General features: G+C 37.5%; 1 protein-coding gene across 3 annotated transcripts in view; it reads right to left on the bottom strand.

Moving 5' to 3' along the window:
* LOC149543483 (uncharacterized) overlaps nt 1–16796 on the bottom strand; it is a 160292-nt gene that overhangs the window by 26243 nt on the left and 117253 nt on the right. For 2 of the 3 annotated variants that reach the window (XM_089798284.1, XM_089798285.1), the window contains exons 5-7: nt 14623–14751; nt 3017–3186; nt 2321–2451 (exon numbers count right to left, since the gene is read on the bottom strand). In XM_089798284.1, the coding sequence (XP_089654410.1) occupies nt 2321–2451; nt 3017–3186; nt 14623–14751 (430 nt within the window). The remainder of the gene's footprint in view (nt 1–2320; nt 2452–3016; nt 3187–14622; nt 14752–16796) is intronic. The other variant, XM_089798286.1, reaches the window with a different exon arrangement.

The raw sequence follows: 16796 nt of genomic DNA, 5'->3' as shown, positions 1-16796 counted from the left end.
CTAAGGAGAAATCAGGTTTCTTAACTGAATTTATGGCGGCATTGATCTATGTTAATTGTATTTCTTTTCTATATAAATTATGAATAATGTTGGAGTTATGTGTCATTATTCTTCCTGCACTTTTAATGTATTCTGAAAATTAATCCTAAATAAACAAAGAAACATAGCAACTTGTTCTTTGGCACCGAAATTCTAACAGAGCATACATAGAGTTTTTACAAAGAAGGGATTGCATGTAATGCAAAAGCATGCATTTGGATGCCTAGAAAAACATCGAGGTTTGAAGGAGTCATTACATGTTTAATATAAGTTGCATTTGCACAACCAAGCAATCCTTGGCAAATCGGGGTTTGGAAACTCAAACGCGTATTTAAAATAACCTCTCTAAGGCAAAAACGTGGTTTACAAGTCTCATTACATGTTTTAAAATACATGAAACTTTGAAAATTGGGGTTTGGAGAACCATTTGCATGTTTTGAAAACACATGTATTTCATCTCTTTGGCAAATCGTGGTTTAGGAAAGCCATTACATGTTTTCTATTTACATGTTTAAAAATGCAATTGAAACCACCCAAGTTGTTTTGGTGAGAAACTAGTGGTTTGCAAGCCAAAAACGTGGTTTGGAAGGGCAATTACATGTACTTCATTAAAAAATTATATGTAATGGACTTGCACCAATTAAGTTTTCTATTTAGCACATGTCTATTTGATTCACTTAAGTGAATCTCACTTTAAAGGGTCCATTACATATTTAGACTAACATATTTTACACATTATGTGTAAATATGTTTAAAAAGTGTGATTTCATTTAAATGCTTCAAGTTAAATCATTAAAGTAAATCTCAACATCAAAATAGACTATAAAGTGATTAAATCACTTGAGTGATAAATTAAAAAATAACTCAACATCAAAATATAACATAAAGTGCACTATAATGACTTAAATCACTTAAGTGATAAATTAAAAGTCAAAAAGTAACTTAAAAACTTACCATAAAGTGATTTTACGTCATATTTTTCAATAAGTGCAACTCAACATTAGAATATAAGGTCAATATTTTAAATATGCAATAAAAGTTGCAAACCGCACTTTTTGAGCACTTAAACCTTAATATCTTTTGACTAACAACTCCATTTAAGTCCTAAGATATCTTGAATCAAAGGCATGATCAAAAGAAAAAGATTGAAGGAAACAAATAGATAAAAACTATCCAAACAAACACGTAAAAATGCAAAAGGGACTTTGAAGGTCTCAAAAATCAAGTATAGGCTAATAAATTTAAAAAACAAAAAGACTTGATGAGAACCTTAAGTAAAAAGACTCAATATATGAATTGGGAATGATTGATTGATCACTCTTTGCCAATCAAACAGTTGCCTAGAGAAATATGAAACTGAATTTGAAAAAGTCTCTCAGTGTTGAATCCATTTTGTGATGACAAAATGAAGGACAACACGGCCTACATGATGAAGTCAAAATTAGAACGTCAGATGATAGCAAAGGGCAACCGAAGTACTGGATTCAACAGGTGTATTGGGTTAGAGAGTAGTTGGCAGCTTCAACACAACCTCCTTCCTCGAGGATGCTTTCTTAGCCCCCTTCTTGATATCTTTCTTTGCATAGTTGGTCTTTTCATTCTCCTTTTTGTTATGTGTTGTTAGGAGATGACTTTCTTTGTTGGAGGGTGATGTTGTTGGTAGAGTTAGATGTTAATATTTGTTAGTGTGCCTAAAGGATAGGTATTTTGAGTTGGTCACAATGGTTGGTAGTGGTACCCCTTTGACACTTATATATGACAAGTACTTGAGTTCAAGAATCATCATGGTTGTGAAGATTGATTTGTGTTGGCATTGTGAGTACATCTGATATATAGTTGTAAACATTTTCCGATAACATGAAGAATGTTTGGCGAGTTCTCGGATACTTTGTGTTGCATTACATTTTTTTTGTTACTATATATTCTCGTAGGTATTAACCTGTCACCCAAAGGGGCAAACACACATGCCAGATGCTAGGAAACAAGACATAATGGATAAGCAGATCTTGACAAAAAAAAATGGTATGTGCAGACAAAGTTTTCTCAAGCTATATAGAATTGCCAAGAGCATTAAAAAAACATTTTTAGAGTGATTTATACTTGGTAAATTTAAATTCTGACTGCTCAGTAGGTACCAAAACATTATGCAGTTAACACGAGAAAACATTTTTAGAGTATATGCATTTTCAGTTCTTACTACTAGCACTCAATTATAATATAACCAGACAAATTATTCGAACGCGATACCCAATTAGAAATGCTTCCTTTACATGTAACTAACCTTGGGTTGAATTGGAAGAATGCCTGGAAAATCCTTAGAGATGTATCTAACAACTTCTTTGCCCACATCCCATCCACTGTCAGTTTCAAGGACACCGCCAACCATAACAAGTGGAAAAGGCTCTCTTCCATCTGAAGTCAAAATGATTTCAATTTTATTTTAAATGTAGTTCAGGGCAATAGATTTACTACAAAGAATACTCATCATATGAGTAAACAGCTGAAAACATGTGAGTCTACGACATCGATACAGTATCAACATTTTATTGTCGAACTAAAAGAAGAATACACACATGTACAAGTGTATGTGTGTCTAAGTGTGTGTATGTGTGTGTGTGTGTGTCCACACGCGCACATGAACATGCACACATACATTCATCATAATTCTACAGTTTTACCCCATTCTTAAACCTTAATAAATATTCTCATTCAGCAACAGACAAGCTTGACTAACTTATTAACAGCAGATTTGCACTAATCCAAACCATAGACATTTTTAAATATTTTCTGTGTTTCATTCTGTTTCAGACAAAGGGATACACATTGGCTTTTACTTACTCCAAAAGTTCAGGATAGAAAGAGATAAGAACTATGTTGGAACCCTATTCAATATCTTTATGCAAAAGGTATCCTATTGTACTTTAAAACCAGTTTTTCTATTATGTATTCTCTAAGAACATTGCACATCAGATCTGACCTTTCCCACACAAATTTAGTCTCTGAACAACAGCTCTGATGCTTTCAGCAAGTTCCTGAATGGCTTTAAGCAAAACACTTTTTGCAACTTCATCCCCTGCCGCAGCACAAGCCTTTACCACTGGAACAAGTGCAGCTATACGAGCCCAAGAAGGATCTGCATAAGTCCATCTGCCAAAAAATGAATTTATAATCTTTCGTGTGATAGCCTGGACCAAGAAACGAAAATTCATTTCAAGAATTCTTATAAGAAACTAGATATATTAAAAAAAAAAAAATTCAGCTGAAATTTAAACAGAAAACTGAATAAAAATAGAAAGGTTTTGTATGGTGAAAGCTAAAAGCATGGCTCAAAACATAAAAACGCCCCTTAAGAAGACCAGAACTAGAAATCTTAGTCAAGTCATACCTGCTGGCCTATAATAACATACAAAGAACTTACCAATATACAGAAGTCTATTAATATTAGTGCATCAAAATAGCATAGTAAGTATTAGACAGTAGCTAGATAATAAGCATATATTGTCCAGTCTAATCACTAATCACAAACAGAGGTTCTTTTACTTTGTAGTATATTTATAATTTTAGTTATAGATTTTTAACTAATAGTAATTACTAATTCCTCATTTGCTATTGTAACTTTTCTCTACTTTAGAATAGAGTTGGCTTATTGTGATCATTTGACAGAAATAATGTGGTTTCCTTCTAGCTTTTGACTAGGAAAAGACAAGAGAAGCTTGAGATTTCTCCAAAAGGAGCAAGGTCATTATGGTGATCCTATAACCAATCAGATTTGTGCTATACCAAGCTATAAGTGCCAACAGAATCAAATGTTCATTTCCATGAATTTGTCCTAGGATTTAAACCATCATGTGATAGATAAGGAAGAATTCCAAGTTGATTATAACTGGGTCCATAATAATGGACTACATGATGCGTTAATTGTATAATGTGGGATTCTGGGATATTCTTTCCAAGTATCTTAAAGAAAATACAAAAAAAGGATATGAAACAGAGAAGCTGTCAAACCTGGGTTGGGTAGCAACAAGCTCTTCATCCAGATGATTGAGGTTATGCTCTTAACAAGAAATCAAGCCCAGAGTCCAGCAGTAATGCATATGGAGATACTTTAGAAAAATTCAACAAGCACCATCATGGATGGCAATTTTAGTACACATGTTATTCAAAAAGACACTTGGAGAGATCGGCAGAGCCACCTATTTGGTCTCCAACCCTCAAATTCGTGAAATCCAACTGATAAGGCACAAAAGGAATGTACTGGAACACAACTCTGCTTGCTGAATTTGTGATCGTTCCATTACACAAGGACATAAAATGCATTATTGGGTCACGGCTATGTGATAGCAGCCAATTGCAATACAGATCACAACCAGAAACCTTCACTCTCCCTATAATATAGAGGTCAGAAAAATGTGATAGATATCAGGAACGTGCACTATGCAACGAACCAACCTCATCCAACCCATATCATGGATGACAATTTTAGTGCCCATGTTATTCAAAAAGACACTTGGAGAGATCGGCAGAGCCACCTATTTGGTCTCAAACCCTCAAATTGGTGAAATCCAACTGATAAGGCACAAAAGGAATGTACTGGAACACAACTTTGCTTGCTGAATTTGTGATCGTTCCATTACACAAGGACATAAAATGCATTATTGGGCCACGGCTATGTGATAGCAGCCAATTGCAATACAGATCACAACCAGAAACCTTCACTCTCCCTATAATATAGAGGTCAGAAAAATGTGATAGATATCAGGAACGTGCACTATGCAAGGAACCAACCCATTGAGCTCAAAATTTAAAAGAAGATTGGTTTAATGAAGGAAATTAGGGTACTGTAGGTCAAATGACAAAAGGGATTTCAAGATGCAGACGTGCTCCTAAGAGAGACAAAACCCCTAAATACTTTGTTCTTTTGGCTAATGGAAGATTATCAAGCATTCTAGCTAGATAGCAACTTCATTGAAATTATGGAAATAAAAGAATGCCTGCATCAAGATGACCATAAATGTGATGTTCCCATCTTTAACTTACTAATAAAATAGCAATAAAACACATGTGATCAAGAGGTGGCAAATTATACATAGCAACTAAGAGTTCAAGTAGATAGTTTGCATCATCTTTCTACAAAGAGTCAACAAGCATCAAATGTATCAAAGAAAACTGTGGGGACTATAGTGTGCTTGCTATAAAAGCCATTATGGCAGCAGGATTATAAATTAGGTCCCTACTATTCTATGGAAACGGAGGTCGGCACTATAATCCCCACCCACTAGGAACTATAGTTTCCCCCCACCTACTAAACTTGTAGATTAATTGTAGGGGCCTACTAGAACTACCACTTCCAGCGAAGAGAACTACTATGGCTATTCCAAGGAGGTAGATTAATTATGGGGGGCATAGAATTATGTTATTCTAGTAGGTTGATTGAGTAGGCAATGGGTGGCCCTTATTCTAAGGGACATGATGCCTGATCTTGAGAGGAGATGTCAGGCCCTACTATCTAATGGGTATTCCAAAGTGTGGGGCATAGTTGAGTAGGAGATAGATCTCAAGAACCATCAATTGATCGATCTCAAGATCCATCTCTCTTTATCTATCTCTTTATACACTCAAGACCTATTGATCGATTGATATCTAGATCTATCTGCTCTCTCTAGTGGGGATTTTGTGTTATTGATGTGGATGTTGGGCACCATTTGACTGTAGGAGCTCCTTACTCCCATTCCACAAGCAAGGTTCTATCAAGGGGAGAGAGATTAATTAGATCGGCTTAACCTTGGGGTTTAGTCCCATGAAGTTAGTCAGTTATGTCCAAGTTGGTCCACAACAATAGTTGTTGTACTATCAATAAGATGATTTTCCTATTTGGATCAAGGGGCACATTAGAGAATGAGTCAAGATCCAAGATGAAAGATATAAGTTATCTCCATCAAGCACTACTGAGCTCATATTTTATCAAGAATGACAATCTTGTGGACAACACCTTATCAAACATGTAAATCATGATTGTACTATCCAATGATTATGATGAATAATAAACCCATAATTAGTCATGTTCATAAGATGACATCCTATGTCAGCCATCATCAAGACAACAAGAAAGAAGTATAATACTTAATGAAGATATGGATAAACCATCATAATGCATACCACCAATGATAGATAAGATACGATAATGATATTAATGTCCAACAAGAGACCAACAAGGGTCCAAGGGATTGAAAGATACAACAGTGTAGAAAGGAGCAACCTAGCAGGATCTCCAAGAAAGAACAAACAAGAAAGCGAAAAAAAGGGAAACAACAACAGACGAGAGAAGGACTATCCTTTCTCGGTACAAAGAAATCCAACACCGAAGCGCAAGGCCCGAGACGAGCAAGGGTCTAGGCTCTTCTCTAAGAAACGCTAGAGATAGAGTGTTATTGTCTAAGGAATCCGCGACAAGGCCTGACCGATCTGGTGTGCCCAGAGACAGGTGTAGTAGACAACCACTCCATGTCCCTCGAAAGTGGCATGGGCAGAAAAAAAATATGGTAAGGAATAACTGAAAGAAGAAGAGAGGGATCTGCAGTCTCTAAATAAGCAATGGAACATGCCTCTGATCTCATAGTAGAGGGGACACCTGAAGATGAAATGGATTTCAATCTCCATCTTGGATAAAGTGCAAAGGCAACAAATCCGGTACTCTCTGGTTAGGTGATGATCAGTCTGGCACCAAAGCTAGTGAGAGTCGACTCTAAACGACCCAGGGAGATGCGGAGGGCGTAGCACCAATGTCGGCTCAAGTAAAAGGGACATACAATAATCCCATCACAAATCTCCAAAAAGTGCTCAAAGTAGACGGCCATCCACGGACACAAACCCCCTGGAGGGCTAGTACAGGTTGTAGAGATTAACTGTCTACAAATGTCAAGTCTGACGTGCCCATTCAACTCCTACTATGAGGGGAGGAGATGGATAGGAGAATCCAAAGAGAACTAGTAAGGCGAAAGATGGTCAATGACAATTATGATCAAGCTCACTAAGGTAGTGGCTTGGGTATACCAACATCGAGCCCTGGTCGCCCCCACGGAGCTGGCAATAACCACTAAGGAGCAGTAAGCAAGGTAGGAGTATCTATGGCAATCGTTTGCAGAGTTTGGAAAGCCTCTAAGGTGATGAATGAACCAGATCAAATCAAAGATGGCGCTAAGCCAGAAAGGGTGAGACCTGAACTTGGCTAGAACAATACTGTCTGGAGTGTATCAATGACAACGGATGATCTAACAAAGTAGAAGGGTTTGCACCCACTCAAACGAGACCCAATCCAAATCCAAAGAAGAGGGCCCCAAAATCAATGAGCCATATAAAATTGTAGGTATGACCAAAGAGTCCAAGAGGGATAGCTTGGACTTAGTGTCCTAGAAGTGATGTCGTTAGCACCATCTCTCGAGAAGGTGAGGGAGCCCATCCCCTTGGCCACTCTAAGCAGGTGAGCAGGCCTCATGCTGAAGTGGAGGTCAAAGAATTTAACGCCGAGATAAGTGTATGAAGAGACAATCTTAATCTGCTAACCTTGGAAGCTGAAGTGAAGATGTGAAGTCTTCAAACAGCTAAAGACTATAACCCGAGTCTTGCTCAAGTTTACCACCAGCTAATGCCAGTCACAGAAAGAGGCTAGCACATCAATAAGCCTCTAGAGCCCCTCCGGAGAGAAGGCAAGAAGAACCACATCATCGAGGAACAAAAGAATGGAGATCAAAACTGGTGCAAGTAACAACCATCACTAGGGAGTGAAGCCTTGTGGAGAAAGGCCTCGAGCTCATCATTATAAATACCAACTAACGTAGGGGAGAGAGGGTAGCTATGCTTCACCCTGATGGTGCTCTGGATCAGGACAAAGTAGCCCTCAAGTGTCCTAAATCTTCCAACCACAATCTCATAGAGTATCATAATCGTTGTCACTAGAATATCTAAAATACCAATGTCTCTAAGTCTCTAGAAAAGAGCCCCCCAAGGAATGGAGTCAAAAGCCTTAGAGAAGTCTATGGAACAATAGTAGACTTTCACAGCATGGTGTCAAGCATCCTCAACGATAGCCCGCAAAGTCAAAATGTGATCAATACTCTAGTAATTAGTACTGAACCCTACTTGCCCTCTGGCGCGACACTATCTCTTGTCAAGTTGTTTGGTAAGAGCAATGTTCAGGATTGTGGCATAAGCTTGGCAAAAGTATGCCCAATCATGATGGTCATGTAATTGTTAGGCTCCGACACCAACCTTGACTTGTAAATCAGGTAAATTACATGTATTGACCAAGAATCAGGAAACCCGGTGCACACCTCTCTATTAAAGAGCACCGTAAGGAAAGAACAAAGAACCAAAATGCTGAGCTTAAAAAGCTCCATCTAAAAACCGTCCTCGTTGGCAGCTCTACTACATCTCATGAATCTGATGGCCTCCCTGATAGTGGAGGGAGTGAAAAGATGGCAGTGGGTGGGGGGGTGGGATGAAGGGGCTGTTGGGCAGGGATATCATAAAGAGTGGAGGTATAAGAAACCAAAGAGTGCTAGTTACAGTGGAGGGTAGCAGGGGAACAAGGTGCGCCAAAAGGATTTCAGGTCAGGGGCGAACGTATCATAGAGGGATCTACATTGCAAAGCCATGAACAACCACTTCTTGTGACATAGAAGGTGGTGGTACGAAGAGCGCAACTAAGTATAAGTGTGTGAGAAGCAAAGGAGGCACGCAGGGAGTGGTGGAAAGACTTACACTCAACATCATACAAAAGGTTCATGGGACAAGATTTACGACTAGCGTGGCTGAGGAGGGAGGTGCGGTGAGGGATGGAGAGGAGGGTGGACTCCCAGATACTAGCAACCACCAAATCAAATAAGGATGAAGCCTAAGAGGAATCAATGAAGCAGTTAGGGGGGAGAAGTCGTCTAAGATGGAAGGCGAAGTGGTAGCAATCACACTCAGAGAAGTAGAAGGTGGTACATGAGCTTGAGGGTAAGGGCAGGGGGTGGAGCCGAGGTGAAGATAGAGTGGTGAAACGGCTACAACAAGGCTAAGGATGGCGTGGTCAGCCAAAGGGGGTAGGTGATAGTGAAGCGACTAATGGAGGGGATAATCGAGGCATGCACTAGAACATAGTCAACCACACTCGCACCCCCACAATGGGGCTAACAAGTGAAAGACTCCGAGCCCAGGAAGCAAGGGAGGCCATTTAGGATCAACAAGTCAAAAGACTCACAAAACTGGAGGAGATGACGATTGTAGCATGAAAGAGGCCCAAGGTAGTCCAAAGAGTGGCATTGAAAACCCATACTGGCCGAATTAGTCTGTCTAGTACAAATCGAGTCTTAAGTATGGTCATGCAGAGGGATCTGAAGATCTCTAGTCCATGTCTGATGATCTCTGGTCTGTGCATTAAAGTTCCCTAAATGATGATGTCACCCAAGCTCCAGAACTTTGAGATGCACTTGTGCAAATTGGAGAAAGGGTCTCCACCCACAGGACTATGGATGGCATACAAAGAGGTGGTCGGCGGCAAATAACAAACTACTGTGAAAATGTCTCTGAGATGGCGATCGGTGTGGCCAAGTTGGATCCACATAAATCTAATAGAGGTGTCAAAGTGGACCACGGTATCAACACCGAAGAGGTCGTCTCTGATCAAATAAGCCACACCACCAAAACCACGAACCCTGGTAGACGCCCGAACCTCCTCCCTATAGACAAAAAGCCACTAATACCCAGCAAACCTCGGAAGAGGGTGGACCAGATCTCACGAGTCTCTATGACAACGAAAACATCTGTTGAACCCACCGCATCAAAAAATAGGCCAGGTAATGACCAAAGAGTACCATTACCATTCCAACAGTTAACATGGAGAGAACCAGAGAAAGTTTCTCCATCATGTGACTGTTGGCAGGGCCATAATTTGGCTAGAAGAGTTAGTCGTTGTTCCCATCTTCTAGGAGGGGAGTCCCGAATAATAGCTTTGAGGTTTCAAATCATAGCCCACTTACCGACACGCCTTGCCTCCACAACCAAACCCCTTGAGTGTCGCAACTTGGAAATTTGTGCGCTAGTGAGGTCCTCATCTAAATATGATCTTCGAAGGAAGAGGGAATAACTTCCTCTTCGATCTAAGGACCTGTAACCTATTGGAAAGTGAGAGGAACCGTAGAAAAAGGATGCCATCTGGTCCCACCCAACACCTGTCTAAAGTACTATAAAAAATAACAAGCTGGTGAACAAGAAAGGACTGTGCAACTATCATAGGGTCCGTAGTGACAGTAGGGTTGCCCCGAACTCTGAGATTAAGCTCATGGGCATGCCTCCAAAGCTCCTCAATAATTTGTCCTTGTACAATCTTCTCCACACCCACTAAGGGAGCAGAATCGGGATTGGTGCAAATAGAAGCCCAAGATTTGGCCCTCTCCTCAATCTCCAATAAAAGGAAGTGTGCTTTGTCACGAAGGTGTCAAGGTCTCCTAACTGCACAATGACTGAGTCAAAGAGCATTTATATAGATATCACCATTGCAACAATCATCATGTTAACATGGAGGAAGAATGCTGAAGATATAACATTACAAAGTGACTCATAGCATCGATCTTAAGGGCAAGTCCTCCTAAATATCTCTATCAGACCAAGATAACGAAGATATCATAAACATCCATTGCAATATCATTGTGAAGAAAAGATAGCACAAAGAGCTTGATTGAGAATTATTTATCTTCAGCGAAGTCAAATGCTATCATCATCATAGAAGATCAATCGACATACTGATTAAATGCAAGGTCACCGGGAGACGGGGAGACTTTGAGGTCTCCGGTACTGGTACTGGTACCGGTACGGCAATTTTTCAAATAGGAGACGGGGGTACTTGGAGACGGCAATTTTTTTTTTTTTTTTTTTAAATTTTTAAATAAATTTTTAATAGTTTAAACTTATAGAGTCTAATACTAAAAGTAAATAGAAAATTTCAAAATAGTAATACCGTAAGACTAAAAGACTAAAGTAAATAATAAATTAATAATACTAGTGTTGTCACATTAAAAATTAAAATAGATTCATAGAGTCAAACTGTCAAAGATTATAATAATAATAAGCGGTCAAATACAGAAGTATATTACTGAAATAGATTTTCAAACCTGACAAATTGGCATTGCTACAAAAAATTTGTGAAAATTATTGAATTATTCAACATTGATGCATGCATAGAGACACACTTAGGATTTCTATTTTCTAACTAAGAGTTAGGATTGCTTAGTTTAAAAGGGAGTAAATCATTTTGTAATAGTGTTTTTTTTCCAGTTACACAGATTCAACTAACAAAGATTCCTATATTGGTACTAGGATATTGCCAACAGCAGATAAACAGGTACGAATAACAAATACGACTTATACATCAAACTGAAACATGATATCCTCTTGAAAAAACAGAAATATGGGACCAAATACATTCATGTTAACATACATAAAACCTCTAGTCTATCACTGTTATCGCTGAGTCTTTATCAGCAAATAGATGCTTGGTTTTCATGAGGAATAATACTATTATCAAGCATTTGCATATCAGATTTCTGTAACATACGTAATACTATCTTCTAATGCACTAACAACAGTTTTTGCACCCTAATTCCTCAGCCACATAAATTTATGTGATTTGGGATCTTTACTGCAATCCTGTACAGCTTCCAATATGTTGTCTTAGACTTCTATCGTGTTCCTGTAGGTGACGTACATCACCAAGCAGTTGTTACGGAATTCATATAGTACCTTAGATTTTTGCATTAAAAACATTTAAATGAGGGCTAAAATATATAAAATTATTTAATATTATATTTTACATTTATATTTTATTAGGAGACTTCGGGGAGACTTCACTTTTTGGATTAGGAGACGGGGAGACTTCAGGAGACTTCGTCATGAAGTCTCCAGCCTTTTTTGAGGTCTCCGGAGACGCGAAAAGTCTCCGAGACGCGTCTCGGTCTCCGAGACGCCACTTTTAGGGGGGAGACGGGTCTCCTGGTAACCATGATTAAATGATAAACAGCCATCAAATAAGTTGTTGTCAATGTATTAACAGTCAGCAAAGCATATCGATTATCCTTCATTGCCCATCGATTATTAGCACTGATAGAAGAACAAAAAGATCGATCATCAGTTTAAGGAAGAAATTTACTAATCAAATGATTAGTCATAACCATTACAAGACAGTGACTAAAAATGTGAGATATGAATAATTAATGACAGCAATTAGTCAAGGCTTAAACAAATAATCATTAAGTACAGTGTATGTCATAAACTGACTGATATGAGGGAATGTGATCTGCTTATGGAGATATATGATTAAAAAAGGGGCATTTCTCTCGGATAATCAAGATATGCAACCATTTTATTGTGCAAGATGCGTAAGGCAGATCAAACTCATTCTAAAATATCATCGATTAATTCTTGCTCTCTTTTTATCCTCACTGGATCACTCAAGTGAGAAATTGCCATTGGCAAAACTGGTTACCTATATCTAAAATAAGAAATCAGGAAGAGCAACATTGTTGCAAGTTTATAAAGAGAAATCATTAACAGCACCATATCGCTATAAGTGAAATCATACATATTTGCATATTCGTAGAGATATATCAGGATCAGGAAATCACTCCATTTCTGTAAGTGATAAGAATATATAGTAGCAATCTTCTCAGTGTATTAGAGATGGCCACCTATCATATTGGTTGCATAATCAGATTGCTCAGTTCTGACTTCATATTTAATATTGTTTAGCAGAAGTGCAGATTTGATATTTAGATCAAAGATCATCTTTGCATGTACCAAATCCCTACATCAGAGACAAGTGATATTTGAAATCCCTACATCAGAGACAAGTGATATTTGTTCTCATATATCATATCACATTATATTATAAATGATATCAATTGTATGACATAGGGATAACCTTTTAGAAAGTGGTATCATAAACTATTATTCTTGCAATTAAGTTCGTTCAATTATTAACATTTTGAGTCTATTTAAAGACTTTGTGGAAAGAAGCCTCATGCAAGTGTAGTATGTTAATTCTCCCTATTTCCAAAGTTTTAACAAAAGGGGATTTTACAGTAAATAAAAGTCAATGATGTTGAGTCCTTATATACTGTCAATGTCAAGGTAGAGTTAACCCTCACAGTTCTTAGAATACATATTTGGAATGCAAACCTCAAAAGTGAATTGGCCCATCAGTTTGGAAGTGTTGTTGCCACTTGATACTAACTTATAAAGAGCACACCTCCACGCAAGTAAATGCAGGGTCAGAAGACAACACATGAATGACGAACGTTAACAATTATTGGAATCCATTAGTAAAGGCTGCATCGTTTGATGTGCTTATGACCTACAAGGATGCCTTTGTGGCAATAAACAAATATTCAAAGGGTGTGCGACGATATTTAAGAAAAGTTAGAAAACATATAATCCCTCTCATACCAAGATCCCACCTGGTGCAAAGAAAAGCGTATTGGATCAATTCAAACTCCATTACAAGCCTTCAAGTTAAGATGCTCGATGCAAAATAATTTTGAAGTTGTAAACATATTTGGGTGAATACATAGCTACATTTACATGCAGACAATCCTAAGAATCAACCCACATGACATGAAAGTCACCTGGGAACGAAATACTAATCTATGAAAATGGTTACCTGGAAGACATAGCACTATGCATGCAGAAAATTCAAACAAATTGCATTTGTTTTTTGTTTAACAAAAATACCAAACGAGGTCCTGGGGTTCCAAAAATGGGCAGAGCGGTACAATGTGTTGTCAATTCTGGGGAATAATCCTTTTATCATTACAATCAATTAAATCTGAAATATGAAACCCCAAAGTAGACTACTCTGACAGTTCTGAAAATTTGCAGAATACAACTCCTTGTTGGGCCTTCAAACTAGGTGCTTGAAAATCTATCATATCTGATCACAGGACGCTCAAAATGGACAAATGCATTTACTGATAGAAGATAAGCATAATTTTAAACCCCTTTCTCATAACGATCACTGGGCTTGAGCTTATTTTGTTCAAAGACACAAAATAATTTGCAGGGGTGCATGCAGAGTACACAACCGAATTTCACATCATAAGCACTTCAAATTTTGAAGAAATTTGAAGGTGTTAACACGACCACCAACAAAGAACACAATCCTTATACACAAGAGAATGCATGTCACCACCAGCAAAGACATTCCCCTACCCTTAAGGTTCTGTCCCCGCATGCAATAGATGCACACTCATAATCTATCCAACATGCCCTCAACAGCCCTTACAAAAATTCACCAACCATAAAAACCATAATTCTAATTTTTACCAAGATTATATCCTAAATGGGAATAAAAGGTAGCAAATCCACTTAAAGTAATTAAATGCAAATAGTGCGAAACATACAGGACAGCACATGAAAATCAAATATATTCAAATTATGTTAGTGGGCAACATTAGAATGGCACATGAAAATCAAGTGTACTCAAATTATTGTTTCTAATATGAGAAAAGTTATCAAAAAATAGTAAATACATAGCAGGGCTCTTTCACATACCCAATCACTTCGTCAGGGGTTGACAAATTTAGCTTTTGTAAAATTGCAGGAGTGAGTGATGTAGGTTGTCCACGACCATCATGTGCTCTTATTACCGCAGTTAGAGCTTGAGCAGAAATTCCATAACCACTAGACATAAGGAAGACCATAAGAGTTTTCTTGTCAGTGCTTGTGAAATAAATGAATGGGTTTGTGCGATATTTAATACCCGTAAAAATTAAATATATAGGAATACAAAAGATATTGGAGATTACTCTGAAAAAAAGGAAAGCTAGCATTCCTCTAAACTTAAAAAAAAGTAAAACTTTTTAAAAGGCACAATGTACAAAGTTAACAGAATATTGTATTTCATCAGCGGCAATTATAGTGAGCTCAAATTAAAGATGTATCCCCTGATTCAGAAAATTCTTATATGAATGATTCTTGTGCATTTGTGTGCATATATGTAAATCAAAATACTCCAAAGTGTGTCTTATATAAGATAACAATGATACACACCCTCCTAAAAATATAAATTGGAAGTTGCAGAAGTACCGTAGCAGATGCAAATAATGAAACTGTATTTACCCCAATAAAGCTACTAAAGTTCTAGACTAATTATTATGGAACAAACACAGGAAAATAGTTCTCTATTATGTGGCTTTGCATTACAGTTGATAACATAAGGTTTCCTTTCCCCTGTTCGAGGGTTAAGAAATTATGTTACTGCACAGAATAATGAGATTCAGAATAGTCCTGATTTGAATGAGGAAAGAAAGGATTGGGAACCCCTTGTGAATTTTACACAAATGAATTTTCAAAGAGCTTCTAGGGGTAATCCAAGTACTGTTGTGCAACTTTTTTGCTTAAAAGCTCAAATAATTTCATTGTGTATGATAGATCTCATCTTGGACGTTAAAAATATTAATAAGCTGAACAGGAAGCACATGTAACACGTATGACAGAAGCATCTTCGGAATAAATTGATAATTTTATGAATTTATCATTTAAACTCTCCTTTTGTTATTAAGGCATGTTTAAAGGACTAGCCAAATTGGAGGTTAAAAGAGGTTAAAAGGTGCTATGTGGATGAAGCCTTTGACAATTGGCACCAAATTTGTGACAGTAAGATGTCAACATTGCAGATGTAAATTATACTCACAAATCTTATGGTAAATATCAGAGTGAACCAAGAGCCCCTTACAACACTCTACAGTTGTCAATTTAAATGTCACTTTAAGTTTAGATACCCTTTGGTCTTTTTTCCCTAGCAATGAAGCACATTTTAGTATTAATGTTGGCTCCCCTTCTAGTATTGCAAGGGATAAAATATTTGTGAAGCTGTAGTACCATAAATTGATATGTAAGAAACATCTATTTAATACCAAGTTGGTAATTCCTGTGGATATTGTTGATGCAAACTTTATGACCATTAAAACATGCAGAATCGAATGCATAGTATTCTAAATGAAACATCAAATCTCCACTCTTTCTTGAACAAGGAAGCTCTTATGCTAAACAATGGATATGGATAGTGTGATCAAACGCAACAACCTCAAGGTTCCTTCTTGTTGTGGACTTCCACTCACTCGTAAAGATGTGATATGTTGGTATCACAAAGGGACTTAGGCTATTTACTTAGACTAATCACCTTGACTATGCAAACAATATGGCAATATGAGTGCAATGGACTACTTCTGCTTTGATTATGAAAACAGTGCAAATGGGAATGAGGGTTAAGGAATCTAAACTAGTCCTCGAATGCAAGAGCCTATGAATGTGTTTGCGAGCTCCACTAGGTTTAGTTTTGTCAACAACTTCCATCAAGCTAGTGCAATCTTTTTAGGTAATGATAGAGGTTTAAATTATTCATAAATGCATATCAATCTGTAAACAATAATTAATCTTATTGATCATCCAGTAGACCACACAAGGGAAACTTACAATTAGAAAATTGCTAATGGTATGAGTGAACTGAGTTCCATAAAGATTGATTCTCAATCCCTTTTCCAACTAACTTACTCAAACCAAATTCTAAACTGAACACTTGAAAAAAATTCAAAGCTAAGCACTTGAAGTGAATTTTAAACTAAGTGAAGAATGTAGAAAACCATACAATGCTCCAACAAGTTAATAAGTATTCACCATGCAAAGACAATAATGAATATAGAGCAATTCAGCAGTATATTAGCAAC

The sequence above is a fragment of the Cupressus sempervirens genome, chromosome 8 (genome assembly GCF_028749045.1).
Source record: "Cupressus sempervirens isolate cs-2001-9-10 chromosome 8, ASM2874904v1, whole genome shotgun sequence".
Classification (NCBI taxonomy): Eukaryota; Viridiplantae; Streptophyta; class Pinopsida; order Cupressales; family Cupressaceae; genus Cupressus; species Cupressus sempervirens.
This window is presented reverse-complemented; position numbering and strand designations above follow the sequence as displayed.